The sequence below is a fragment of the Podarcis liolepis genome (assembly GCF_965112155.1).
Source record: "Podarcis liolepis genome assembly, chromosome: 8".
NCBI lineage: Eukaryota > Metazoa > Chordata > Lepidosauria > Squamata > Lacertidae > Podarcis > Podarcis liolepis.
The window spans coordinates 1,790,204-1,816,800 of record NC_139560.1 but is presented as its reverse complement, the minus strand read 5'-3'; the positions used below and the strand labels follow the sequence as shown (position 1 = coordinate 1,816,800).

Below are 26,597 nucleotides of genomic sequence, written 5' to 3'. Positions count from 1 at the left end.
TGATCTCCCTGCAGAGAGAATCTGCCTCTGCAATTCAAATTTTGTTCTGTTCTCTGGATGGCTTAATTTTATTTTTTGGTGCTTTTTAGGTCATTGAAACCAGAACTGTGGAAGCACCGTACTTTTTGCCAGAAACCATATTCAGAGACAAGTGCAGGTAAATGTTGCATGTTTTTTTAGTAGTGGAAATTTTGCATTGTGGCCAGTTGGTTGACTTTTGCAACAAGATGGGGGAAATTTAATACCTAACGTGAACACTGAGTCTCCATGTTAATTTGCTGTTTCCAGTGCCTGAGTAGTAGTAGTAGTAGTAGTAGTAGTAGTAGTAGTAGTAATAATAATAATAATAATAATAATAATAATAATATAATTTATTATTTATACCCCGCCCATCTGGCTGGGATTCCCCAGCCACTCTGGGCGGCTTCCAAAAGAATATTAAAATACTATAATACATCAAACATTAAAAGCTTCCCGAAACAGGGCTGCCTTCAGATGTCTTCTAAAAGCCTGATAGTTATTTTTCTCTTTGACATCTGATGGGAGGGCGTTCCACAGGGCGGGTGCCACCACCGAAAAGGCCCTCTGCCTGGTTCCCTGTAACTTGGCTTCTCGCAGTGAGGGAACCGCCAGAAGGCCCTCGGAGCTGGACCTCAGTGTCCGGGATGGATGATGGGGGTGGAGATGCTCCTTCAGATATACTGGACCAAGGCCGTTTAGGGCTTTAAAGGTCAGCACCAACACTTTGAATTGTGCTCGGAAGAAGTAGAAGTAGTAGTAGTAGTAATAATAATAATAATAATAATAATAATAATAATAATAATAAAATTATTATTATTTATTTATACCCTGCCCATCTGGCTGGGTTTCCCCAGCCACTCTGGGCGGCTCCCAACAGAATTAAAAGCACAATAGAACATCAAACATTAAAAACTTCCCTAAACAGGGCTTCCTTGAGTGGTTTCCTAATTCATTCCTTCTCTCTTGCTACATTCAAATGAAGTGATAGCTTGAAAAGCATACAGTGTGAAGTGGTTTAAAATTTGCTTATGACAAATTTGTTAAATTTGTTTATGACAATGTTGATTGATTGAAGGGGGAAGGGACAGAGTATTGTGAAGAGAGGAATGGGGTTAGTTGGAGGAGGGCATGGCTGGCTGGCTGGCACTCTGAGCGTTCCCCTCCTTCCGACCCCCTGAGCTGCACATCCCACTTGCGCCTTCTTAATTTCTTGCCTGAACTCCTGCACTTTTGCTCTCGACAGTCTCCCCAAAGCCTTAGACAAGGACGACAAGAACTTGTTTTTCCTGACTCACAAGATTGCGGAATCCTTGGGCGGCAGTGGATACAGCGTGGAGAGGCTCTCTGTGCCTTACGTGCCCCAGGTGACAGGTGAGCGGTTACGTGGTTCTGATTGTGGCGCTCGCTCGTTCATCGTGCTTGTGTCTCACATCCGGCTGGTCACCTGCCTCTTGCCATGAGCATCAAATAGGGGTGCAGGCAGAGCTCTGATTTCTGGAGGAGTAAATGTGGTTTGTTGGTTTTTTTGCTTCTGGAGGTTTTCACAATCTAACGATCACAGAGTGTTGCACAGAGTCAGATCTATGGTCCATAAGACTAAGTGTCCCTATACTGACTGGCAGCAGCTCTCCAGGGTTTCAGGCAGGTTCCCCCCCCCCCTAACTTTACCCGGAGATGCCTGGGACCTTCTGCTTCCAGCCCTTCCTTGAAACCTGGGGCACCTGCCTTCTCTTTTCAAAGTGATAGTTAAGAAATATGAAGTTACATCTACTGCAAGGCTGCCATGGACATTCTCCACTTGTGGGATAATGCCATGAGGAGCCAGTGTGGTGCAGAAGTGCCGGACTAGGACCTGGGAGGCCAGGGTTCGAATCCCCACTCAGCCGTGAAACTCACTGGGTGGCCTTTGGGGTCAATCACTGCCTCTTAGCCCAACCTACCTCACAGGGTTGCCGTGAGGATTAAATGAGGAGGGGGAGAGCCATCTACATGCCACCTGAAGCTCATTGGAGGAAAAGGTGGAATAGAAATGCAATAAAACAACAACAACAATAATAAATTTATTATTTATACCCTGCCCATCTGGCTGGGTTTCCCCAGCCACTCTGGGTGGCTCCCAGCAGAACATTAAAAACACAATAAAAGATCAAACATTAAAAACTTCCCTAAACAGGGCTGCCTTCATATGTCTTATAAAAGTCAGATAGTTGTTTATTTCCTTGACATCTGATGGGAGGGCGTTCCACAGAGTAGGTGCCACCACCGAGAAGGCCCTCTGCCTGGTTCCCTGTAACCTCGCTTCTCGCAGTAAGGGAACCAGCAGAAGGCCCTCGGAGCTGGACCTCAGTGTCCGGGCAGAACGATGGGAGTGGAGACGCTCCTTCAGGTATACAGGACCGAGGCCATTTAGGGCTTTCAAGGCCAGCACCAACACTTTGAAACGTACCGGGAGCCATGCTGTCAGAATCCTCTCCCCCTCATCCTTCCTTATTCCGGGGGCCTTTCCTTTCCTCTGTCCTGCACAACTTGTTCCCTTGGATTAGTCATTGCAGGTGCCCAGATTGTGATTTAGATGGGCTGCTTGACGATGGACAAGGGGGTTTGCCTCCCATCTAGGTCAGTGGCATGAACTTTCCAAGGGGTCCCCTGAGATAGATGGGTGCGAGGTTCTCTTCCGTAGGATGCCATGCAGGCCAGAGCAGTAACTCTTTGGCCTCTTGTGACCACCACCCTCCCTGTCCCAGCCATCCGTCACATCTGTGACTGCCACTCAAATTATTTGAAAACGTGACCCTGAGATGCACCGTAACTGCCACTAAATGGTCACTAAATAAAACTACATGTTAGCTTTGTCAGAATGTAGAAAATGGCGAAGAAGTCAGTAAGCTCAATGGGTTGTCTTCAGTGTTAGTCCTGCCCAGAGTTGACCCACTGAAATGAATGGATTTAGCTAAAGTAGGTCCATTTATTTTAATGAGTACTCTCAGTAGAACTTAGTTGGCTACTGTCTCAGAAGGGGCCCATCCTCCTCCTCCACAACGAAATAAAGGCTCTTTCTAAATTTTATTTTGGGTTGTCCGTGTCTGCAGATGAAGACCGGCTGTCCCGAAGGAAGAGTATTGTGGATACTGTATCTATTCAAGTGGACATCCTCCCTGGCAATGGCACAGAAGACAAGGTGAGTTTATTCTCTGTCAGGTTGTGCGATGAGTCTTAAAGGAACTTCTCCCTTGCGTCTCTCATTTTAGAGAGAGGGCAGAATAACTTTGTGCTGTCTGTGATTTAGAGTCTTGCTCCTGAGGCTATGTTGACAATGCAAATGTTCTGTGGTTGGTGTCATTCTTACATTTAATTTCTTTGACCTCACAACTGTTTGAACAACCCTCAACTTCAGAATTTTAGACCCCTGACAAGTAAAATTCTTGTTCAGGTAATGTCCAGTTTTTAATTTTTAATCTCAGCTGCTCAACTTCCTATTCTCTGTCATCCCCCCCCCCCCCAACACCCAGACCTGCCACCAAATAATGACTACCTATAAACAAGCTGATCTGTTCCAAATTTTGCACACAGTCACGAGTAAATAAGAACAAAGAATTGCATCCCCCACCCCCAAATGGTTCAGTTGCTTATGTGGTTTAAACAAATATCTGATCTTTTCTCCAGGTTAACACGGAGGAAATTACTTTTGAAGCACTGAAGAAAGCTATAGGTGAGATTGCCCTCAGCTCCCTGTGAAGCTAGCTTTCTCCCTGCATTCTCCTCCAGCAGGCATTGGCCCTTACCAGACAGCCTATGATTTGAAATTAAGAAAAGATCTTCGTTCAGCATTTTGTAAGGAAGATTCTCTGATTGCAACAGCCGCCTGCTGCAATTACTTGAGTGCTTTTGGTGTTATCAGAGATTCCTGTTGAACCATGTCAGGCAACGTGAAGGTGTGAAAATATCGTTACACATTTGATACCATAAGGAGAGTCCTGCTAGATGAGACCAAGGATCTCTCTGGTGCAGCATATTGTGTCCCACAGACCTTAGCCCAGCAGAGCTCTCCCCACTCATGTCACCCAGAACCAGCATTCAGAGACATAGTGCCTCTGAGACTGGAGCTAGTATATACTGGCAGCCACCCCATGCTGGGTGAAGAAGTTCTTTTAGAATCAGAGAATTATAGGGGACAACCAGGGTCGTCTAGGGACGCGGGTGGCGCTGTGGGTGAAACCACAGAGCCTAGGACTTGCCGATAAAAAGGTCAGTGGTTCGAATCCCCGCAACAGGGTGAGCTCCCGTTGCTAAGTCCCTGCTCCTGCCAACCTAGCAGTTCGAAAGCATGAAGTGCAAGTAGATAAATAGGTACAGCTCCGGCGGGAAGGTAAACGGCATTTCTGTGCGCTGCTCTGGTTCGCCAGAAGTGGCTTAGTCATGCTGGCCACATGACCCGGAAGCTGTACGCCAGCTCCCTCGGCCAATAAAGCAAGATGAGCGCCGCAACCCCAGAGTCGGCCACGACTGGACCTAATGGTCAGGGGTCCCTTTACCTTTACCAGGGTCATCTAGTTGAAACCTCTGCAATGCAGGAATCTTTTTGCCCCAAGATGGGACTCAAACTCGCAACCCTAAGCTGGAGAGTCTCTTGCTCTACCGACTGAGCTACCAAGGCGGTCATGCCGGTCCTGAACCTTCAGCTTCATTAGGCAACCCTGTTGGGTTTTGTGAAATAAGACCGTATGAAATCGCTTTGGAAAGACCAATATCTTAGATTCTGACTTGGCCCACTTTCATCTCTTACAATAAACCTCTTTACTTAAAACTTTCCTAGTAAATACATGCATGCAAGTGCCTCAAAACCCCAAAATTTATTCAAAGAGCATGAAGTGCGTAGGATGGAATTCTAGGTGTCCCCTGAGCTTAAGAGAAGAATCTCTCACGGAATTGAACTTGAGTGACAAAAGCCTTTTGGCAGGTGCTGATAAGCTTACCCCTGAAGGAAGCCTGCACAGTTTGTTGCCCACCCTGTCAAATGCAGCCCATGACTCGCCGCACACTGTGGCCCAGCAAGTGCTTGGCAGAAGCCCTGGTTTTGCAGTCCTAGCCAAGCAGGAGAACGGGAAGGTTCAGGAATCCCTCATGGTCTGTGCTCAGCTGGATTGCTATGTATTTTGTACATATTTTCCTGTTGTGAACCACCTTGAGATCTTTGGATGAAGGGCGGTATAAAGGTAAAGGGACCCCTGACCATTAGGTCCAGTCGTGGCCGACACTGGGGTTGCGGCGCTCATCTCGCTTTACTGGCCAAGGGAGCTGGCGTACAGCTTCCGGGTCATGTGGCCAGCATGACGAAGCCGCTTCTGGCAAACCAGAGCAGCGCACGGAAACGCCGTTTACCTTCCCACCGGAGCAGTACCTATTTATCTACTTGCACTTTGACGTGCTTTCGAACTGCTAGGTTGGCAGGAGCAGGGACCGAGCAATGGGAGAACACCCCGTCACGGGGATTCGAACTGCCAACCTTCTGATTGGCAAGTCCTAGGCTCTGTGGTTTAACCCACAGCGCCACCCACGTCCCTTTTATCTTGGTGCTTATTTTACTTTAAAAGAAAGACAAAGGGTGGGGGAGATGAGGAGAGGCAGGTGGAAGAGACTTAGGACTGGTGCGTATATGATTGGCAAGTCCTAGGCTCTGTGGTTTAACTCACAGTGCCACCCGCGTCCCAAGGAAGGGCGGTATACAAATTTAATAAACAACAATAATTGCTTGTGTGTTGTGCCAGTCTTGCCTAAAGAGTCTCTGGCAGTTACTCCATTTCTTTCTCTCTTTTTCTTTCCCTTGCCAAAGATAACACTGGTCTTGAAGAGCAAGAGAAGGAGAAGAGGCGCCTGGTGATTGAAAAGTTCCAGAAAGCTCCCTTTGAAGAGATTGCAGCCCAGTGTGAAAACAAGGTGAGCCCAGGGATCTGGATCTCGCTGTGTGAGCGGTAAGGAAATCTGTAGAAGAGGAGCAAGAGGATTGTCTTGGAGTACGACAACCTTTTAGGAGTAAAGGGCTTGGAACAGACTTCCTGCCTAAAATCTGCTAGATGACCTTGGCTATTACACCAGGTGTCAGGCTTCAGGGAATCTGATCCCTCCCACGGGGGCAGCCAAGAAGCAGATAAACAAGAAGAGTTCTTACCAAGTGGTTTATTCAGTATTCACAGAGAGAGAAGAAGGAATGTGGTCTCTCTTAGATAATGGCATTGCTCCAAGTAAAGTCCCACCCTCTTAGTCCCTCCTATTCTACGTCATCCCTGTGCCGGCTGGAAACCAAATGGTTTCCAGAGAGTGGTAGGGGATGCTTTATCCCATGTTGATGGCCTTTCAGCTGATTCCCTGGTGACCCATTGGAATGCGGAGTTAACCAAGGCTATTGACTGTCTGGCTCCAAAGTGCCCTCTCCGATTGCATGGAGTCCGGACAGCCCTGTGGGTTTTCTGAGGAGCTGAGGGCGATGAAACAATCGCTGAGACAGCTAGAACGCTTGTGGCAGAAAACTCATTCTGAATCTGACCGAACACGGGTTAGAGCTCAATGTCGAGCCTACCAAGTGGCGACAGCAACGGCGACGAGGACTTTCTTCACCGCCTCTATCGCATCTGCAGAAAACAGCAGCAGGAGAACTCTTTCATTAAGAGTTCATTAATAATAATAATAAATTTATTATTTATACCCTGCCCTGGGTTTCCCCAGCCACTCTGGGCCGGCTCCCAACAGAACATTAAAAACATGATAAAAAAATCAAATGTTAAAGTCTTTCTGCCTCTTGAGCTTTCTGCTCTACTACCCTCAATGCATGCTGGGTCCTTGGGGACAGGTAGGAATACTTTCTAAAGACACTGAGTCTGTCAGCTGTCTCTCCCCTGGTGCTTCTTCTTCCTGCTGCTCTCCCAATATTTCCCAGCTTCTCCCCTCTGCAGCCTCAGAACTATGACCTTCTGCAAACCACTGCTCTAAATCTATACTGTCCGCCTCTCCTCAGGAAGGTTCAGGAAGAGAGGGTGGCGGCCCCCACCATTCCTCATCAGTCCAGTCCCTGACACCAGGCTTTTCTGTGATGCTGTAAGATCTGGGGGAGGAGGGCTTTGAGAGTTGGCCTGGACCAAAATCCACTCTGCACCATGTCACCTGTCATTGGAACAGGGTGTCTGGTCCCTGCAAGAGAATTTGTGGCCTGCAGTACATGATGGCAGGGTGGGGCTCTATGCTGGTTTCCTTTCTGGCTGGCTAAACTGCATCCAGAGGGCAATTGTTGTTGTTGTTGTTGAGTCGTTTAGTGGTGTCCGCCTCCTCATGACCCCCTGGACCAGAGCATGCCAGGCCCTCCTGTCTTCCACTGCCTCCCGCAGTTTGGTCAAACTCATGCTGGTAGCTTTGAGAACACTGTCCCACCATCTCGTCCTCCGTCGTCCCCTTCTCCTTGTGCCCTCCATCTCTCCCAACATCAGGGTCTTTTCCAGGGAGTCTTCTCTTCTCATGAGGTGGCCAAAGTCTTGGAGCCTCAGCTTCAGGATCTGTCCTTCCAGGGAGCACTCAGGGCTGATTTCCTTCAGAATGGAGAGGTTTGATCTTCTTGCAGTCCATGGGACTCTCAAGAGTCCTCCAGCAAACTCCCCATTAAAAGTTCAACGAACGCATTGCAAGACAGTTTGGCCCCTGCTTGGCCAAGTGCTTGTATGTCTGACCGAGCTCTTTCTTGGGCTCCGAGGCCTGGAATGACACAAAACCCCGTTTTCTCCCCAGAAAATCCCAGACTCCGGAAAGGGAAGCAAATGGTGCAACACTCCTGCATAGAACTGCACCTTGGAATACTTTCCAATAAATGTATGTTTTCTCCCTACAGGCAAACCTCCTTCACGACCGACTTGCTCAGATCTTGGAACTCACCATTCGGTAAGGGAAATGGCCAGGAGCTGGAGGTCCTACCCTGGAGTCACGGGGGGGGGGGGTAGTGGCAGTTCTGACAACCCGGTAGTGTTGGGCATACTGTTTCTGTGGCCAGAGGTGCCGACCTGTCTCTGAGTGGTAAGGAAATAAAGCCACAGGCACACAGCAGCTTACCATAAGCATTACATAAGCTCTGGTTATCTCCCGCTTGGACTAGTGCCATGCGCTCTATGTGGGGCTACCTTTGAAGGTGACCTGGAAACTACAACTAATCCAGAATGCGGCAGCTAGACTGGTGACTGGGAGTGGCCGCCAAGACCACATAACACCGGTCTTGAAAGACCTACTTCGGCTCCATTGGTGCTGACCTTTAAAGCCCTAAACGGCCTTGGTCCAGTAGGCGCGTCTCCACCCCAATCATTCTGCCCGGACACTGAGGTCCAGCGCCGAGGGTCTTCTGGTGGTTCCCTCACTGCGAGAAGCCAAGTTACAGGGAACCAGGCAGAGGGCCTTCTCGGTGGTGGTGCCTGCCCTGTGGAACGCCCTCCCAGCAGATGTCAAGGAAATAAGCAGCTATCTTATCTTTAAAAGGCAACTGAAGGCTGTTTAGGGAAGCTTTTAATGTTTGATGCATTGCTGTATTTTAATATTTTGTTGAAAGCTGCCTAGAGTGGCTGGGGTATAAATAATAATAATAATAATAATAATAATAATAATAATAATAATAATAATAATAATAATAAATTATTATTATTATTATTATTATTATTATTATTATTATTATTATTATTACACTTTCTCAGGTAATCAGCTTCTGCAAGGGAGGGCCTCCATGATTGGGACCCCTGATTTGTTACTAGCTGGCACACGCCAGTGCTGTCCTCCTAGGCAACTCCTCATGTTACTCTGGTGCCAGGCTTGCTGCAGGAGCACTGCGCTGCCAGAGATATGTGGGAAGCCCGGAACCTCATGATCGACATCTCCTCCCCATCATGGGGAACTGGGTGAACAGAGGAGTGGCTGCCCCAGTATGCCTTGGGGCTCCTTGCAGTTGAAAATGGCTCCTACCATTATGGACCAGAAAATAATTTTACAGTGGTGCCCCGCAAGACGAAATTAATTCGTTCCGCAATTTTTGTTGTCTAACGAATTTTTCGTCTTGCGAAGCACGAAATCCCATAGGAATGCATTGAAAATCAATTAATGCGTTCCTATGGTCAAAAAAAGTCCAAACAAAGCCAAATTTGGTACAACAACAGTTTATTAACTGCTCTTTAAAGTCACACATACTGTAAAGAGCAGTTCGAAAATTTAAGGGAAAATAAATTAACTTTATAAACAAAACATGTCTTTGTTTTTAGTCAAAGAAAAAAAGTCGCGAGACGTTTTCGTCTTGCGAAGCAAGCCCATAGGGGAAATTCGTCTTGCGAGGCAAATCGCGAACGGAAAAACCTTTCGTCTAGCGAGTTTTTTGTCTTGCGAGGCATTCTTCTTGCGGGGCACCACTGTACTGGGTGATATGAATGGGGTAGTCTCCCTGGGTATGGACAGAACCATAAGGAGGACAGATTCAAAAGAAGCGAGACTACCACCCACCTTTTTGCAATGACACTTGTAATGTGGAATTGTTTGTGGTAATATAATACAGTCGTAGCTCTGCTTATGTATCCCTCTGGATACGTAAACTTAGGGATGTGAACACGGCAAAACCAGAAGTATTTTTCCGGGTTTTGCCGTGCGTGCATGTGCAGAAACCCCCTACGCTCTGTGCGCATGCGCAGAAGTGGTCCTCCGGTTGCAAATTCCTCGGGATGTGGCCAGACCTCCAGAATGGACCTTGTTCGCAACCGGAGGTACCACTGTAGATGGATAATGGTAAAAGATGCAGCAAATATAAACTTAAACATGGAATCCATGGAGGGAGAGAAGGAAGTCCAAAGGTTCAAAAGAACCTTGTATTTTAACGTTTGAAATGGTTCTGTTTTATATGTATAAAATTATCTATCTATCTATCTATCTATCTATCAAAGAAAATGGCTCCTATAGCGCCAAGCTGACTTGACATGGAAGATTCACACTTTCCATTTACTCTACTAAAACAAAAACCATGACCAGTGAGATTTGCCCCCATCCCTTCTTCTCTCTTTATGATCTTTAGGAAGCAGGCCTGAAACTCATCTGGTTCACTCAGCTTTTGTGTAATGTCTTGAGCTAATTGGGTCCATGTTGGGTTCTTTGGGTCTGTGTCTTGCCCCAGTTCCCTTACGGTCCTGTTGTGTTGCTTTGTTGAATTGCTTTATGGATTGCTAGCTGCCTTGAGGATCAGTTTGACAGAAAGGCAGGATAGGCAATTCAAAAATAAGTAAGTAAGGCAAGGAGAATATCTCACAAGAAGGCTGTGTTCTCCACTAAACTGATTATTATTATTATTATTATTATTATTATTATTATTATTATGTTGCTGAGACGAGACAAAACGTGCTGTGAGATCTTAACCCTCTTTTAATGTCTCCTTTGCAGTCCTCCTCCCAGCCCCTCTGGGACGCTGACCATCACGGCTGGACACACCCACTATCAATCGGTTCCGGTTTATGAGATGAAGTTTCCAGATCTTTGTGTGTATTAAAGAGTCTTCTGCCCTCTGCTGGGCATTATTTACCATTCAGAGCATGTTGTGTAGAGTTCCAGATGAGCTTTGAGCTCAGTCTCGCCTCTTCCCTCTGTCACATTTTAATAGAGCTTTCAGACATAGCCCTGGACTTGGGGCCGTTGGGCTGGTGCCCACATCACAGGTTTCTTACCCTGATCATTCTGCTCTTGAAGTTAAATCTCTCTTTTTCAGAGTATTTCACACACCCTTTTTTTCTCTCTTCGGCGTAAAAAAAAATACGTTTACAAGTGTAATACGGTCTCTTTTGCCAAATCGTTTTGTGTTTCGGAGAATTTTAGACTAGGAGCTACAGGGTCTGTGGCATCCGCACTGTCTCGATGTCGTAGGATTAACTGGCAAACTCTTTGCTGGCTTGTTTACTCTTCAGCTTCTTTCAGCACAAGAACCTCAGCACCTTAAGCAATGCTGGGTAGACACGTTGCTAGTCGTAATCCCATAATACTTAACCACAGGCCTGGGGGGGTGACCCCTTGCCCCTTCTCCAATCACAGCAGCAAATCTGAATGTACCATGCTTCCTTGTGGTTCTTTGCACATGTGATTTCCCACATCACAAGCCTTGCTGTGGCAAAGATGCCTCTTTCTGTACAAGCACCAAAACCTTGAAATATTTTTGATGTCTTAAATGTGTCTAGTTCATGCCCTGTGCTTTTTGGGGGAAACGTATTTTTCTGTGTTGCTTTTAGAGTACCTAAACGAGACAATAGATACATAGATATATATATTTGGTATATAGCGTAAGAGATTAAGGGCATTTTCAAATGGTAAATAGTTTTTTTGTTTTTTAACTAATTCTGTTTGAAATTGTAGAAGAGAAGCTGGTTATTCCTTGAAATATTTCCCTCTGTAGTATAGTGGTAGCCTTTTAGTGATATTTTGTCAACTGAAAGAGAAAACAAAACGCATGGATGGAGCTTCCTGGAGAGGTTAGAATTTTTATCGTGTGCTTCCCCTCCCCTCCATGAGAAGTAGTTGCATTTTAAAAATGCAACAACTTCCATCTGCTTTAACTTCATTGCTGCGTTTTCCTCCAAGGATAAAAAGTGTGAGACATTTGACTCCCTTGGCCTGTGTATCCCTGCGTGCAGGGAGGAGCACTTAACACCCATCACAAAAGAAACAGGCCAGTTTTTCTTATGTCCAACTCACAATTTCAGTTTTGTTGAAAAAAACTGAAAGACATCTGCGCTGCCCGATTGCGCCGCTCAGTGTGAAAACATCAGCTTGGGGCTTGGCCAGATCAGCATTTGAGCATAAAATTGGGAGGGTGTGGAGAGAGGTTAGCTTGACAGTGTACCAAATGCTCAGCCTTCTGTTTTCGTTTTGCTTTTCAAAAAAATGAAGTAGGAGAGGGCTGGGTCTCCCTCCCACCTTTTTAGTTTGTCAATCTTGGGAAGCACTTGCTGGGCTCAGGCTGGTAACCAAGCCCTTCTTTTCAGTTTGACAGCGCAATCACAGCTCTTAGCGGATGACGAAACAGCCTCTTTCGCACAGCATTCCCCTGTGATTGCAGCTGCTCCACCCTTCCGCCCTGCTCAGACCACAGGCGCCAGCGCCCGTCATAGGACGTGGTGCCGTTTTCTGGACGCCCTTAGCTTCCACTTTTTGGTTTTGGAAGGTAAGATGTCTTGGCGTCTGATGTCATCAGAGTGGTGTCTTATTCGAAGGCGAAAGTTAACCTGAGGTCAGTGCGCGCACTGAGATCATGCACGCTGCTGCTTTTCTATCGTGTGACTGCTTTTGTACAATATATATAAAAAATATAAAAATAAAAGAATGCTGTTTTGATTTGCACTCATGCAGTCGGTGGACCGTGGTGCTAAACACACCCAGCCGCTTCTCGTATCAGCTCTGCATGTAACAGATGCCGTGCACTTCATGTCGTATTTGCTTTGAAGCCTCACCTGAGTTGTTTTCACCTGCCTGCCTTCGGTGTGTTGCCTAGTGGGCGTCTGCATTCCCCAAAGCAATGTTGCTCTTTCTCAGCATTGAACAGGGGAGGGGGAGAAGCAAGCAAGAGCATTGATCTTTTGAGGCTGGGCTAGTTGCAGATGCAGGACAGCTGCCATGCTGGGTCCAAAATGTTCATTCCACTGTGAATTGTACAGGCCTGGGAAAGCAGTGTCTTAGGCATTGTAGTGCCTTGGTCACTGAGACGGGACGGATGGTTAAGACAACTATCGCTAATTTTGTAAGTCAATGAACTTTGGAGAGTGTAAGACACAAAGGCCATGATGTGCTTGACCAGCCGTGTTTGTGGGAACAGTTTGGCGCTGTTCAGATGTTTGCCACTGCTGGCATTTGTTCGTATTCTACCTTGCACCTTGGCGTTTCAGCTGACGACGTGTAAAAGAATGTTTAGCATTTCATAGCAATTTAGATTTAAGGTGTAAACGAAAGCTGTTATAACGGAGGACGGTCAAGAGAACAACCGAATTGTCTATTTTACTGATGCTTGGATATATATTCTGCGCACTCTGTAATGAGCCATTTGACTAAATGTAAGAACACTGTGATAATACTGTGCAATCCACATGTAAGCAATAAAATAAACCAAGTAAGTGCAAGCATGGCTTTATTTTTCTTTCCCAGGTGTTTAATTGGTTTGTGGATAATTGGGTTCACTTTGGGGTGCAAATATAAACTCTTTTGCATGTATCACACAGTGCAATAAACGTAAGGTGAAGGTAAAGGGACCCTTGACCATTAGGTCCAGTCATGACTGACTCTGGGGTTGCGGCGCTCATCCCACCGGAGTGGTACCTATTTATCTACTTGCACTTTGACGTGCTTTTGAACTGCTAGGTTGGCAGGAGCTGGGACCGAGCAACGGGAGCTCACCCCGTTGCGGGGATTCGAACCGCCGACCTTCTGATCGGCAAGCCCTAGGCTCTGTGGTTTAACCCACAGCGCCACCCGTGTCCCTGTCTTACGTGGAGGCAATAAGGTGAAACAACTGCCTCAAAAGCATACGAGGCAAAAAAACAATTCTGGAAACCTTGGAAGGACTGTAGCTGAGGGGCAGGGAACATAATAATAGCCCTCTCCTCCTCCATGAATTTGCCCAATCTTGTGGGAGGGAATTCCAGAGTTTAATTCTGCCCTGTATGAAGGACTTCCTTTTATCCGAAACAAACAAACAAAATTCCTTCCAGTAGCACCTTATAGAGACCAACTAAGTTTGTTATTGGTATGAGCTTTCATGTGCATGCACACTTCTTCCTTGTATCCGTCTTGAATCTTCCAACATTCAGCCTTGTCAGTGTCCGTGAGTTGTGCTGAGAGGGGAACTTTTTCTAGTCACTTTCTACATATCAGGCATAGTTTTAAGAACTTCTGTCATTCAGTGCCAAATGCTGCAGCCTTCCTTTATGATGCAGTCATTCCATCCCCCGGAACAGAGGCCAAAAGTTACTGAACTGCTTTTTTTTGCCCAAAGTTGATGTGTTTTTTGGGCAAACTAATGCCGTTTTTGAGCTATTTGAATGTGTTACAGGAATTCTAAGGTCTCATATATAAAAATCATATGTATGTATGTATTTGCCTTGTAGATTTATGAACATAAGTAGATAAACCACGCCTGAAATAGTAGAAGAGAACAATCCTGAAGCCATTTTGACTCTTCCAGCACCTCAAAAATTCTCTGCTGTGAGGAAGGAAAAACTCCCCATGGTCTCTTTGCTCACCAATCCTGTCTTAAGGGTGTATTGTGTATGAATAGGGTGAGCCTGCGACCTGGATTCTGGAAGTAAATATTTAGCATCTCAAAAGGAATGGCCAGGCTTCCCAGGTAAAGCAATCAGTGACCATTATCAGGTATCCTGGCAGATAGGATTTCTGCTGTAGACCGCCTCCTTTAGTGATTTATGTATGATGTTTTGGGGGATGGTCTTGAGCTACAGGGTTGGCAATTTCAAAAGTCTGTAAAAGAGCTTGCACACCAATGTTCTGGGTTCCTCTTCCCTCCTGTGTGTGAGGGGAGCACCCTGTTGCAACAGTTCAATAAAGATCAGGCTTACAAGCTGCTTTGCTTCTCAATATTCTCCGGCTGGCCTCTGTTATTTTCTCCTACCAATAGGGAACCCGCTTAAGGACTCTATATGGGCTCTGGAATACCCCATAGGGGAAAGGAAGCGGTATTTTTCTTATAACAAATGGAAAATCGATCACATCATCATTATCCACTTTACCGCTTTGGCTCTTTAGAGCCTATCGACTTCCTTCCCTCCCACCTCATGGCTTTCAAAATTACCCTTTATATCATTGCATTTTGTACGTTTTCCAGTTCTAATTACACTCATTACAAAATGACTCAAAATTTAAATAAAACTGGTAGAAAGTTTCTCATTACAAGTCTTCAGACAACCCTGCTAGTGTTGTCGATTGCTTGCAATAATCTTTCAAATGTATAACTTTACTCCAGGCCTTTTGGAATACTCGATCACATTTAACAGATTTCCACCCGGGATACAGGGTCCTGTATGCCCGGGAAAACCCGGACGCATGGCAACCCGCCCCCTCGGTCATTGGGGCGACCCTTTCTCCCCCCTTGAATCTCTTCCCCCTCTGCATTGCAACATCCCTTTTGAGCGAGGCGTTCAGAACCGTACCCCCAAAAGCTGCCCTTGGCATGGAATGGGGGTTGGCGACCCGGTCAGCTTCCTTCCCCGCCATCCCTAATAATAATAATACTATAATAATTTATTATTTATACCCTGCCCATCTGGCTGGGCTTCCCCAGCCACTCTGGGCGGCTTCCAAAAAAAAATATTAAAATACTCTAATGCATCAAACATTAAAAGCTTCCCTAAACAGGGCTGCCTTCTGATGTCTTCTAAAAGTCTGGTAGTTGTTGTTCTCTTTGACATCTAGTGGGAGGGAGTTCCACAGGGCGGGCGCCACCACCGAGAAGGCCCTTTGCCTGGTTCCCTGTAACTTGGCTTCTCGCAGGGAGGCAACCGCCAGAAGACCCTCGGCGCTTGACCCCAGTGTCCGGGCAGAACGATGGGGGTGGAGACGCTCCTTCAGGTCTACTGGGCTGAGGCCGTTTAGGGCTTTCAAGATCAGCACCAACACTTTGAATTGTGCTTGGAAACGTACTGGGATCCAATGCAGATCTCTTAGGACCGGTGTTATGTGGTCTTGGCGGCCGCTCCCAGTCACCAGTCTAGCTGCCGCATTCTGGATTAGTTGTAGTTTCCAGGTCACCTTCAAAGGTAGCCCCACGTAGAGCGCATTGCAGTAGTCCAAGCGGGAGATAACCAGAGCATGCGCCACTCTGGCCAGACACTCTGCAGGCAGATAGGGTCTCATCCTGTGTACCAGGTGGAGCTGGTAGACAGTTGCCCTGGACACAGATTTGACCTGTGCCTCCATGGACAGCTGTGAGTCCAGAATGACTCCTTCAGGGGCACAGTTACCCCATTCAGGACCAGGGAATCCTCCACACCCGCCCACCTCCTCTCCCCCCAAAACAGTACTTCTGTCTTGTCAGGATTCAACCTCAATCTGTTAGCCGCCATCCATCCTCCAACCGCCTCCAGACACTCACACAGGACCTTCACTGGTTCTGATTTGAAAGAGAGGTAGAGCTGGGTATCATATCAATTCTAGAGACGAGCCTCGCCCGCAGCGAACCCGGAACTCCACGTGCGTGCGAGAGTTCTACTCGCCGTAGATCTATAGCCCGAAACTCGCCCTGAGGACACCAGGCCTGACTAAGCGATTGCCGAGCCCCGCAGGGGGGGAAGGGAGCGCGCCGAGCTATCGATCGGAGGCGGGGCGCCATTTTCCCGGAAGTGGGGAAGGAAACAAAGCAGCCGGAGCCGGGTAAGGCCTTGAGCTTCTGGGGGGGGGGGCAGCCCTGGACTGGGGGGGGGGCGAGGTTTGAGGGAGGGGGCTCTGGGGGGGCCTGGTCCTCGGGGGACCCTTGTGGGGATGCGGCCCCCGCTCGCCTCTCTCTTATTTGGGGAGGGGGACGCCATAGTTCTCTCAGACCTGAGGGGGGGGGGAGTGGGGCCCGTGGACCCCCCCCTCAGTTGGGGCAGCTTCCTCCACCGCCAGGACGCCCCTTGGCTCTCCGTGGGTCCGTCGTCCGTCAGTCAATGGGGCAGCCAGGATGCCCCCCCAATCCCTTCTCCTCTCTCTTCCCTCCTGCCTGCCTGCCTCCCTCACAGGGTGGTTGTTGTTGCTGCTGGGGGGCAGAGCTGGCCTGGTCTGAATCACCTCTAATAATAATAATAATAATAATAATATTAATAATAATAATAATAATTTATACCCCGCCCTCCCCAGCCAGAGCTCAGGGCGGCTCTCAGCCCAGCTCAGGGCGGCTAACACCAGTAAAATTACAGTAAAAACATAATGCGGGGGACGACCCCAATTTAAAATACAGGTTAAAATGCCATTTAAAATGCAGCCTTCTTTTAAAAGTAGCCCATAGATATAATAATATATAAAATTAATAATAATAATAATATATTTATACCCCACCCATCTGGTTGGGTTTCCCCAGCCACTGTGTGCGGCTTCCAAATGAATATTAAAAACAATACAGCATCAGACATTAAAAACTTCCCTAAACAGTTGTCTTTTAAAAGTAAAATAGTTGTTTATTGCCTTGACATCTGTGGACCCCCCCCCCCCAGCTGGGGCAGCTTCCTCCACCGCCAGGACGCCCCTTGGATCTCCGTGGGTCCGTCGTCCGTCAGTCAATGGGCCAGCCAGGATGTGCCCCCCCATCCCTTCTCCTCTCTCTTCCCTCCTGCCTGCCTGCCTCCCTCACAGGGTTGTTGTTGCTGCTGGGGGCGGGGCAGAGCTGGCCTGGTCTGAATCACCTCAATTAATAATAATAATAATAGTAATAATAATAATAATAATAACAACTTTTATTTATACCCCACCCTCCCCAGTCATATATATTATATATAATAATATATAAGGTATAATAATAATATATTTATACCCCGCCCATCTGGTTGGGTTTCCCCAGCCACTGTGTGCGGGCGGCTGCTTCCAGCAAAATATTAAAATAATTCATCAAATATTAAAAGCTTCCCTAAACAGTAAACTTCCTCCGCTGCTCCCTCTTTCCCCAGAGGAAGCTCCTCGGGGCAGGGACCTCTCTAGACCACACTTATCCCCAGTTTGGGGGAAAGGTAGGGCCAGATATAGGTTGGATGAGGCCCTTAGCTCCTGAAGGTAATGGGGTCCTTTCTATGTCCAGCTGTCCTTTGCCAACAACAAATTGTCGCTGTTTTTTGTGTTGAATAGATGCTATATGGTCATTTATGGACCTGATAGGTATCTAAAGCCATTTGCACATAACAAAATATGTATTTTATCAAAGTAATTGATATAGAAATGAGCAAACCAGTGATATTTTAGGGAGCAGGCTAGCTGGCGGGGCCCATTACTTACATCACAGGAGCCTGCACAACACAAAACACTGTTGCTGTATGTAGGTTTTATTTTATTTGTTTTTTTATCTTATATTTTGGAAATGTACATCCAGTTTGGTTTTTTCCTCTAAGTTTTTTTGGGGCCCCCAAGAAAGTGGTGCCCTAAGTTATAGCTTGTTAAGCTTATACATATATCCGGCACTGGGGAAAGTCTCCATTTATTGTTGAAAAACACTCCCCCTTTTGTTTGTTTGTGCGCTGGAAAGAACATTACCAACATCTCCTTAACCGCAACTTTCCTGTAGCTGCTGAGGTCCTCTCACAAATTTTGCAAAACCAAGTTAGACATGAGCTTGCAGTATCTCCAAATCTGGGAGAGTTGTGTACAGCTATTAACCCAAATAAAAAACAACAAAGCATATGGACCTGATGGGATACCTGCCAAAGTCTTCAGAGTGGATGGAATAGAACTTACACAACAACTGCACAAGCTCATTGAAAAAATCTGGGAGAGAGAAGAGATCTTAGCAGGGATGCCAAAATTATTGATTTCTTTTAAAAAGGTGACAGAACTGATTGCGGAAAGGCTATGAGTGATCGCCAAAGAAGAAGTTGTTTCAGGGCTATTTAGCCAAGAAGAGCTTGCAGGGTTGCCATCTAAGGTGTAATGTGTAAATTTCAGAAGTAGGGCATTCAGTATTATGGGAGCAGCCTCCCGACCAAGATTAGACAGGCTTCCCTCCCTCGTCAGCTTCAGGTGCTTGGCAAGGACTTTCATATTTCAGCATTTTAAGGGAGTTCTCTGTCCTAGGATTAATTTTCATGGTTCTTATTCTTTCCCTTATTTTTTTAAAAAAACATTTTATGTAAACTGCTTGGAAATTCTGTATATTAAGTACTTGGAATACAAAATCAGCAAATGAACAAATGCGGAGGGAGGTTTAGCTGTGACTTCTTACCTGCTCTTATCACAGGTACCTTGCGTGTTGGTACTTTGGATCTCAGCTGCAGACCCTTGGAGGAAGAATGTTTCATGGAATCCCGGCAGCCCCTGGGATGGGAGGTGAGTCCAGTGCTGCTTTTGAGCTAATTCTGGGGTGGCCAGAGCAAGTACAGGGGTTTCTTAGACCTTGAGTTCTTAGCCTATGGTATGCATGGGGTTTTTTTGGAAGCGTTTTTATATATTTCTTTATAAAAATACGTATCAATTGCCCCTTCACATAAAATATCAAGGCAGTGTTAAGTAAAATATGTCAGTGTAATAAAACGTTAAATACAGTGGTACTTCTGGTTACGTACTTAATTCATTCCGGAGGTCCATTCTTAACCTGAAACTGTTCTTAACCTGAAACACCACTTTAGCTAATGGGGACTCCCGCTGCTGCCACGCCGCCGGAGCACGATTTCTGTTCTCATCCTGAAGCAAAGTTCTTAACCTGAAGCACTATTTCTGGGTTAGCGGAGTCTGTAGCCTGAAGCGTATGTAACCCGAGTTACTATTGTACCACCAATACGAGATACAGTGGACGCTCGGATTGCGACCATGATCCGTGCGGGAGGCACATTCACAACCCGCAGCACCGCATCTGCGCATGCACAGGTTGCGATTTGGCGCTTCTGCGCATGCGCAGAATACCTGTTCCGGTACTTCTGGGTTTCGGTGGGTGCGTAACCCGAAAAACGCAACCTGAAGCATCTGTAACCTGAGGTATGACACTAGCGCAACCTGAAAGAATTTATAAACCGCTGAATAGGTGTGTTGGCATAAGATCTTGAAGAGAAGCCTAAAAATAAATGGCAAGGATTCTGTGTATCTAACCTGTGTGCTAGGCATGGTATCTCCAAACCCCCACTGATCTTGGGCTCCTCTTCCAAATTCTTTTATGTTCTGGCATAAGGCAAGGAGGAGAGGGCAATCCGTGGCTGTTAACCACAATGGTTATACTCTGCCTGCAAAGTCAGAGGCAGTTGCTGGAAACCGCAGGAGGGTAGAGGCTCTTGTGCTGAAATCCTGCTTGTGGGTTTCCTGGAGAACATTTCTCATGTTCATGGCAGCAGTTTGGGAGCAAGTTGGTCTCATGTATTTCCGCCTTTTTGTTTTTCAGCCCCAGCGAATAAGCCGGAACTATACGAGGCAAGTGATGCTGCTTCTCTCGTGGCTTAGTGGCCAGAAACTCCTTTCAAATGAGGCACGGGGAGTGGGTTGGGGAGGGGGAGTTGCAATATTGCGGGGAATTTCAGGCACTCCCCCAGATTGCAGGACTGCCAGCCAAAGCGCTCCCGATTTGGGCAGGACTCCCCTGGGGAACTCCCCTCGCTGCTCCTTACAAGGGCATTTGGGGGCCTCCCATAGCCCAGACTTGAAAGTCCCCGATGCCCCAACTCTCCTTTCGTGTGGTGCAAAGATTTGGTGGATCCAATGTCACTCTCCTTTCCCTTGCAGGAAGTGAAGTTATACAAGAACGCCCGGGAGCGAGAGAAGTGAGTATTTGCCCCAATTATACCCAGCTCTAGTGTGTGTCGTTACAAAGGACATGCTCAGTGATGGCTCAGGCCACACCTCTGTTCGACTCCCGCTCTGATTACCTGCTCTGAGTCCCCACAGCTAATTCTCCCCTGGCCTCCTTGCTGGCCCAAGTAGGACCAATTCAGCCAGCTAGCCCTGGGGATTAGGTAAAGGGACCCCTGACCATTAGGTCCAGTCGTGGCCGACTCTGGGGTTGCAGCGCTCATCTCGCTTTATTGGCTGAGGGAGCCGGCGTACAGCTTCCGGGTCATGTGGCCAGCATGACTAAGCTGCTTCTGGCGAACCAGAGCAGCGCACGGAAATGGCGTTTACCTTCCTGCCTGAGCAGTACCTATTGATCTACTTGCACTTTGACGTGCTTTTGAGCTGCTAGGTTGGCAGGAGCTGGGACCGAGCAACGGGAGCTCACCCCGTTGTGGGGATTCGAACTGCTGACCTTCTGATCAACAAGTCCTAGGCTCTGTGGTTTAACCCACAGCACCACCCGCGTCCCATCAGCCCTCGGGATTATCTAATGCTTATTTCCCCTAAATTGATTTCTGAATTTTATTGTTATTCATGTTTTTATACTGTATTTTATGCTGTTTTTACAATTAAGTGTTTTACATTGTTGTAAGCCACCCTGTGCCCAGTTTTTGAACCAGGAAGGGCGGGGTATAAATATTTATTATTATTTATTATTATTAACTCTCTCTGCCTGGGAAGGGGCTTGATTGACAGGAAGGGGGAGCGACTTTTGGAGATTCCGCAGTCGTGGGAGTGGTCTGAGGGGCTGAGTCTTCTTTAGGAAAGCAGTTCATAAGATATCAAATTCTGCATTAATTGCTGTTGGGATGGATTTGGAAAGTAGGGTGGAATGCATCAACTATTAATCATCCTTCCTCTTACTCACTTGAGGAAGCTGGGTGTCTAGTTTAGCAGAGTTAAAATATGCCATTCTATGCTGCATTAGCACTGAAACTTTGGACAAGGCTGTGGAGCTTTCTCTAATTACCCAGGATTCCTTGGGCATCCTGCCTTGTTTAGTCCTCTGAATAAAATAACAACCCAGAAGTCTGTGGTATAAGAGTATATAAATACTGTTTCCTGACATAAAGTTGCAGACTCGATTCAGGTAGAAAATAGCAGTGAAATAAGGAGGGCAAAATATACAGTGGAACCTCGGAAGTCGAACATAATCCTTTCTGGAAGGACGTTTGACTTCTGAAATGTTCGAACTCCGAGGTGCAGCTTCTGACTGGCTGGCAGCTAGGCTGTTTGCAGATCAGAAGCAGCGTCAGATGTTCGGGTTCTGAGGAACGTTCGAAAACTGGAACATTTTGACGTCCAAAAGCCAAACGTTCCAAAATGGAGGTGTTTGGGAACCAAGGTTTGACTGTACTTCAGAATTGCAAAATACCATATTTTTTGCTCCATAAAACACACCTAGTTTTGGGAGGAGGAAAACAAGAAAAAAATATTCTGAATCTCAGAAGCCAGAACAGCAAGAGGGATCGCTGCGCAGCAAAAGCAGCAATCCCTCTTGCTGTTCTGGCTTCTGGGATAGCTGCGCAGCCTGCATTCGCTCCATAAGACGCACACACATTCCCCCTTACTTTTTAGGAGGGAAAAAGTGAGTCTTATAGAGCAAAAAATACAGTACATTGTTTAGGTCAAAGATGGGGCTTGTGCTTTGGGGGAGCACAGATCCTGCACCCTTTGCCTATGGCTGCACAATGAGAGAGTTTTCCTCCGGTGGGAGGAAGTGACAAGGATTGTTTTCCTATTGTTACCCTTTCCGCCTGGGCAAGCAGAGGATGTGACCTCACACAGAGTGCCCTCTAGGACTTTACAGGGAGCGCCATGTGTCTTAACCCTTTGCTCCCCTAGCAACTGTGGAATTTGATATTTTGAGTGCCGTGTCATTTCCCCACAAATGCAAGAGCCCTTGTCTGAAAGGCATGTGAGAGGTCCGCATGCCCCTATGCCCCCCCCCCAAGGCTCCTGGCCTCTGTCAGAGTCTCTTTTCTCAGAGGGAAACGGGTCAGGGTGCAGCTGGGCCTTCCCAATTGACTCGTTTAACTTTGCTTCAGGTACGACAACATGGCTGAGCTGTTTGCTGTGGTGAAGACCATGCAGGCTCTGGAAAAAGCCTACATCAAGGACTGTGTCACCCCCAACGAGTGAGTTGACAGGCACCTGGAGGGATCTGAGGCAGTGCCACTCTGGGTTCATAGAATTGCCGGGGTGGCAGGGACACAGAGGGCCACCTGATTCAAGCCCCTGCAACGCAGCTCCCTCAAGAGATCTGTAAAAGAGGAGAGATCTAGGGCAGCATTGCTTAATTCAGGAGTGGAGCAGGGCAGCATCCGTCATGGGCAGCTGTGGAGAAAAAGGGGGCAGAGGTGTGGGCAGCCGATTCCATGTGGTCCCCTGTCCTTCCAGGTACACTGCAGCTTGCTCCCGCCTCCTAGTCCAGTACAAGGCAGCCTTCAAGCAGGTGCAAGGCCCGGAAATCAACTCCATCGATGACTTTTGCCGTAAATTTCGGGTAAGCAGTTGGTGCTGAAGGGGGACGTCTGTATGGGCGGCGGTGAGCGGGGAGTGGTGTCCTCTGGTCCCAGCTGTGCAGCCAGATTCTCATCCCTGGGTGCCAAACCTCTGCTCCTTCACCCCAGAGTGCAGATGAATAATAATAATAATAATAAATTTTATTTATATCCCGCCCTCCCCAGCCGAAGCCGGGCTCAGGGCGGCTAACAACAATCAATGAAGCGGCTTTTTCCAGCTCCTGACCCGCCTTGCGGTCCTCGAGGGGATCGAGACCATGGCTGGGGGAGCCTGAGGGGATCCCTGTGGGAAAGTTGTGGCTGATCTGTGTTTCGCTCCTTTGAGCGTCCCCGTTTCCTCTTTCTCACGTAGCTCGATTGCCCGCTGGCCATGGAGAGGATCAAGGAAGACCGGCCGATTACCATCAAGGACGACAAGGGCAACCTCAACCGCTGCATTGCGGACATCGTGTCGGTAGGTGGGCAGGGGGAGGGACGACCTGGAGCAGAAGGGCATCTCTTGGGGGTCCTTCTGCCGGATGCTCCTTGGGCCCAAACTGAAGGTCTTTTCCTTCCTTCCAGCTCTTTATCACAGTGATGGACAAGCTGCGCTTGGAGATCCGGGCAATGGATGAGGTGAGTGAAATGAGAGGGGTGCTTCCACCCAAAGGCGCTGCCCTCCCCAGGCCAAGGTTGGTCAGGGTGATGCTATGAGCACCTTAACATCTCGGAGGTCCCGGGCCACAGGGAGGTTAGGCTGGCCTCAACCAGAGCCAGGGCTTTTTCGGCCGTGGCCCCGATCTGGTGGAACGCTCTGTCCCAAGAGACCAGGGCCCTGCGGGACTTGACATCTTTCCGCAGGGCCTGCAAGACGGAGCTGTTCCTCCAGGCCTTTGGCCAAGGCACAGTCTGACCCCCTCTCTCCTTCTGTAATCCTTATAGAACTCTAGCCCAATGGTTGCCATTAATTAGATTTTGAATTGATTTTAGAATGCATTTCAATTAATTGATTGTGATTTTATGTGAACGGTGTCACTTTTATTGTTGTTAGCCGCTCTGAGCCCGGCTTTGGCTGGGGAGGATGGGATATAAATAAAATTTTATTCGTTGTTGTTGTTATTATTATTATTATTGACTTGTGCATTTGTTGTGGGGTGTTAGATACTGGCACAGATTTCGTTGTGAAATGGGCAAGCAGTTGATAGGATCCTGTCTCTAGGTGTAATCGCAATGACGGTGTCCCCAAAAGCAGTGTCTAAATCTTACGAAATACATACTCCCTACATGTTCACAGGGAGATAAAGCTATCAGTGTCTTCTACCATCATCACCCTGCCTTTTGACACTTGAGATGAGTGTTTTTAGGACCCAACGTACTTCTGTAATTTTGCTTTCACCCACCCTTAGGACCTTGCTTATTTATTTTTGTTTATAAAAATATTGATATACCGCTAAATAATAAAAATATACCCAGAGGCGGTTGCCAACATATAAATATATAATGATAATAATGAAGTAGTTTTGTTTTTTAAGCATCGATAAACCATGGTGGAAGGATGAACTCTTAATTGGCTGCATTGACCTCGCAGAATAGAACAGTTTTCAGGCATTTGAAAGTTGGCACAGAAGGCACCTGGGGGTGAAGGGAGGGGAAGAAATTGTAATGATAATAATATTAGTAGGCAGTTGCAGGATCAGAAGCATTCCTGTCCCTAAGGAATGCTGGGTTAGAGAGGTCTTTGGCCTGATCCAGCCACAGGGCTCTGTCTATATCCTCTCCTTCATTGGATGGCCCTCTGTCAGCAATTCTTTAATTTAGATTCTTGCATTGTCGTGGGCTGCACTAGATGACTCCAGAAGACTCTTGGGGCCCCTTCTGCCATCCCAATTCCATGATTTGAAGCACGTTTTTCACAATTTCACTATACGCTTAGTGAAAATTGCTTGGTGTCCAGAGATCAGCAGCTGCACCTGCCTGCCAAGACACTTCTTTGAGTGCTTTGTGGCTTGGAAGGGATGGTGGGAGGTTGACCAAGGAGGGCTGCCCAGTGACCTTCCCTCTCCTTCTCCTCCTCCTCAGATCCAGCCTGACCTCCGGGAATTGATGGAGACCATGAACCGCATGAGCCACTTGCCCCCGGACTTTGAGGGGCGGCAGAAAGTGAACCAGTGGTGAGCATTTTCCCCATAGAATTAGGAACTCTGTTTCTCTCCTCTTACCCTTTTCAATTATTCTAAAATGAAATGGTTGTCGGGGGGGGGGTGTAAAAAAAGGTAAAGGGACCCCTGAGCATTAGGTCCAGTTGTACCGACTCTGGGGTTGCGGCACTCATCTCGCTCCCTCGGCATCCAGCTTCCGGGTCATGTGGCCAGCATGACAAAGCCGCTTCTGGAGAACCAGAGCAGCACACGGAAACGCCGTTTACCTTCCCGCCAGAGCGGAACCTATTTATCTACTTGCACTTTGATGTGCTTTCGAACTGCTAGGTTAGCAGGAGCAGGGACCAAGCAACGGGAGCTCACCCCGTCGCGGGGATTCGAACCGCCGACCTTCTGATTGGCACGCCCTAGGCTCTATGGTTTAACCCACAGCGCCACCCACGTCCCACCTGTCTGGTGGGGAGACTGCAGCAAAGGCTGCGCCTCAAAGCTATAGCTTTTCCATCCCAGGTGGATTGGCGGAAACGCCCGAGGTCTTTCCATGCGGCTTCCAAACTTCCCCCCAGCCTGCGCTCACTTTTCTGCTTGGAACAGGGAAGAGGCCAGAGCCATCTGCCTCTCCTACGGCCCGTCAGAGGCATTTCCCAGGAGAGGCTTCTCTTTCCTCCCCCCGGTATATTGTGGAGTCACGAGGAGGAAGGCAGGATGAGAGGGGAAGAGACAAGACGCCCCTTCTCTCCCTCTTGCTCATTCTGCTCCAGTGCTTGATGCTTCTTGCTCTCCCTCCAGGCTGCAAACCCTGAGCGGCATGTCGGCTTCGGACGAACTGGATGACTCTCAAGTGCGGCAGATGCTCTTTGACTTGGAGTCCGCCTACAATGCCTTCAACCGCTTCCTGCACTCGTGAGGAGGAGGGGCTTTGGGCCCCGTCGACAGCGGCCACATCATGCGGTTATAGAGCCATTGTGCCGGGGATGAGAATGTACATTCCTCCCATTGTCCCTCTGAATGCGAGGACTCGTTTCCCCTCCTTTGGGGTGGGAAAAAGAAACTCCCTCTTGTTAATGTTTAAGTTCCATGGCTCTCCTGTTTTCTCATTCATTGCATTGTATAGTATTTGTGTCCACTTCTCTAAGGGGGTGGGGTGGGGAGGGAGTCTAATAACGCACCACGGAAGGCGGCAAACAACCGACAGCTAACTCTCTTTGCCACCTGAAGGGGGTCAGTGGTGGGGCAGGTAAAGTCTGTGTGGTGCTTGTATTTATTTGAGTGTTGCTTTTGCCTCAGAGAGGCAGACTCTACCGGTCTGAAGCAAATAAAAAATCTTTCTACAGTGACAAATGGTGGCCTTATTTCTTTGATTCAGGTGGCTCTTTTT

General features: G+C 47.6%; 2 protein-coding genes across 6 annotated transcripts in view; both read left to right on the top strand.

Moving 5' to 3' along the window:
• Positions 1 to 13,172, top strand: part of LOC310713031 (protein EFR3 homolog A) — a 49,141-nt gene extending 35,969 nt beyond the window's left edge. For all 4 annotated transcript variants that reach the window (XM_083516657.1, XM_083516656.1, XM_083516655.1 and 1 more), the window contains 7 exons: positions 90 to 157; positions 1,265 to 1,392; positions 3,111 to 3,199; positions 3,685 to 3,730; positions 5,852 to 5,955; positions 7,892 to 7,941; positions 10,456 to 13,172. In XM_083516657.1, coding sequence (XP_083372783.1) covers positions 90 to 157; positions 1,265 to 1,392; positions 3,111 to 3,199; positions 3,685 to 3,730; positions 5,852 to 5,955; positions 7,892 to 7,941; positions 10,456 to 10,561 — 591 coding nt within the window. In that variant the 3' untranslated portion in view covers positions 10,562 to 13,172. The remainder of the gene's footprint in view (positions 1 to 89; positions 158 to 1,264; positions 1,393 to 3,110; positions 3,200 to 3,684; positions 3,731 to 5,851; positions 5,956 to 7,891; positions 7,942 to 10,455) is intronic.
• A 3,150-nt stretch (positions 13,173 to 16,322) lies between these two features.
• On the top strand, positions 16,323 to 26,560 carry VPS28 (VPS28 subunit of ESCRT-I). Of its 2 annotated transcripts, none has more exons than XM_083517051.1 (10): positions 16,323 to 16,434; positions 18,980 to 19,068; positions 20,111 to 20,143; positions 20,453 to 20,486; positions 22,605 to 22,694; positions 22,957 to 23,062; positions 23,434 to 23,535; positions 23,643 to 23,696; positions 25,140 to 25,231; positions 26,009 to 26,560. In XM_083517051.1, the coding sequence occupies exons 2-10, from the start codon at positions 19,032 to 19,034 to the stop codon at positions 26,124 to 26,126; spliced, it is 666 nt and encodes a 221-aa protein (XP_083373177.1). In that variant the 5' UTR covers positions 16,323 to 16,434; positions 18,980 to 19,031; the 3' UTR covers positions 26,127 to 26,560. The 2 variants fall into 2 exon arrangements, with proteins under 2 accessions (XP_083373177.1, XP_083373178.1); XM_083517052.1 differs by having other exon boundaries at positions 16,367 to 16,434; positions 20,111 to 20,139; positions 20,449 to 20,486.
• The last annotated feature ends 37 nt before the right edge of the window (positions 26,561 to 26,597 follow it).

Bases quoted from the DNA above. Each gene is read 5' to 3' on its own strand.
- VPS28 (XM_083517051.1), top strand. From the start codon at position 19,032: ATGTTTCATGGAATCCCGGCAGCCCCTGGGATGGGAG. The intron at 19,069-20,110 runs GTGAGTCCAGTG...TTTGTTTTTCAG, and splicing joins GGCAGCCCCTGGGATGGGAG to CCCCAGCGAATAAGCCGGAA. The intron at 23,063-23,433 runs GTAAGCAGTTGG...TTTCTCACGTAG, and splicing joins ACTTTTGCCGTAAATTTCGG to CTCGATTGCCCGCTGGCCAT.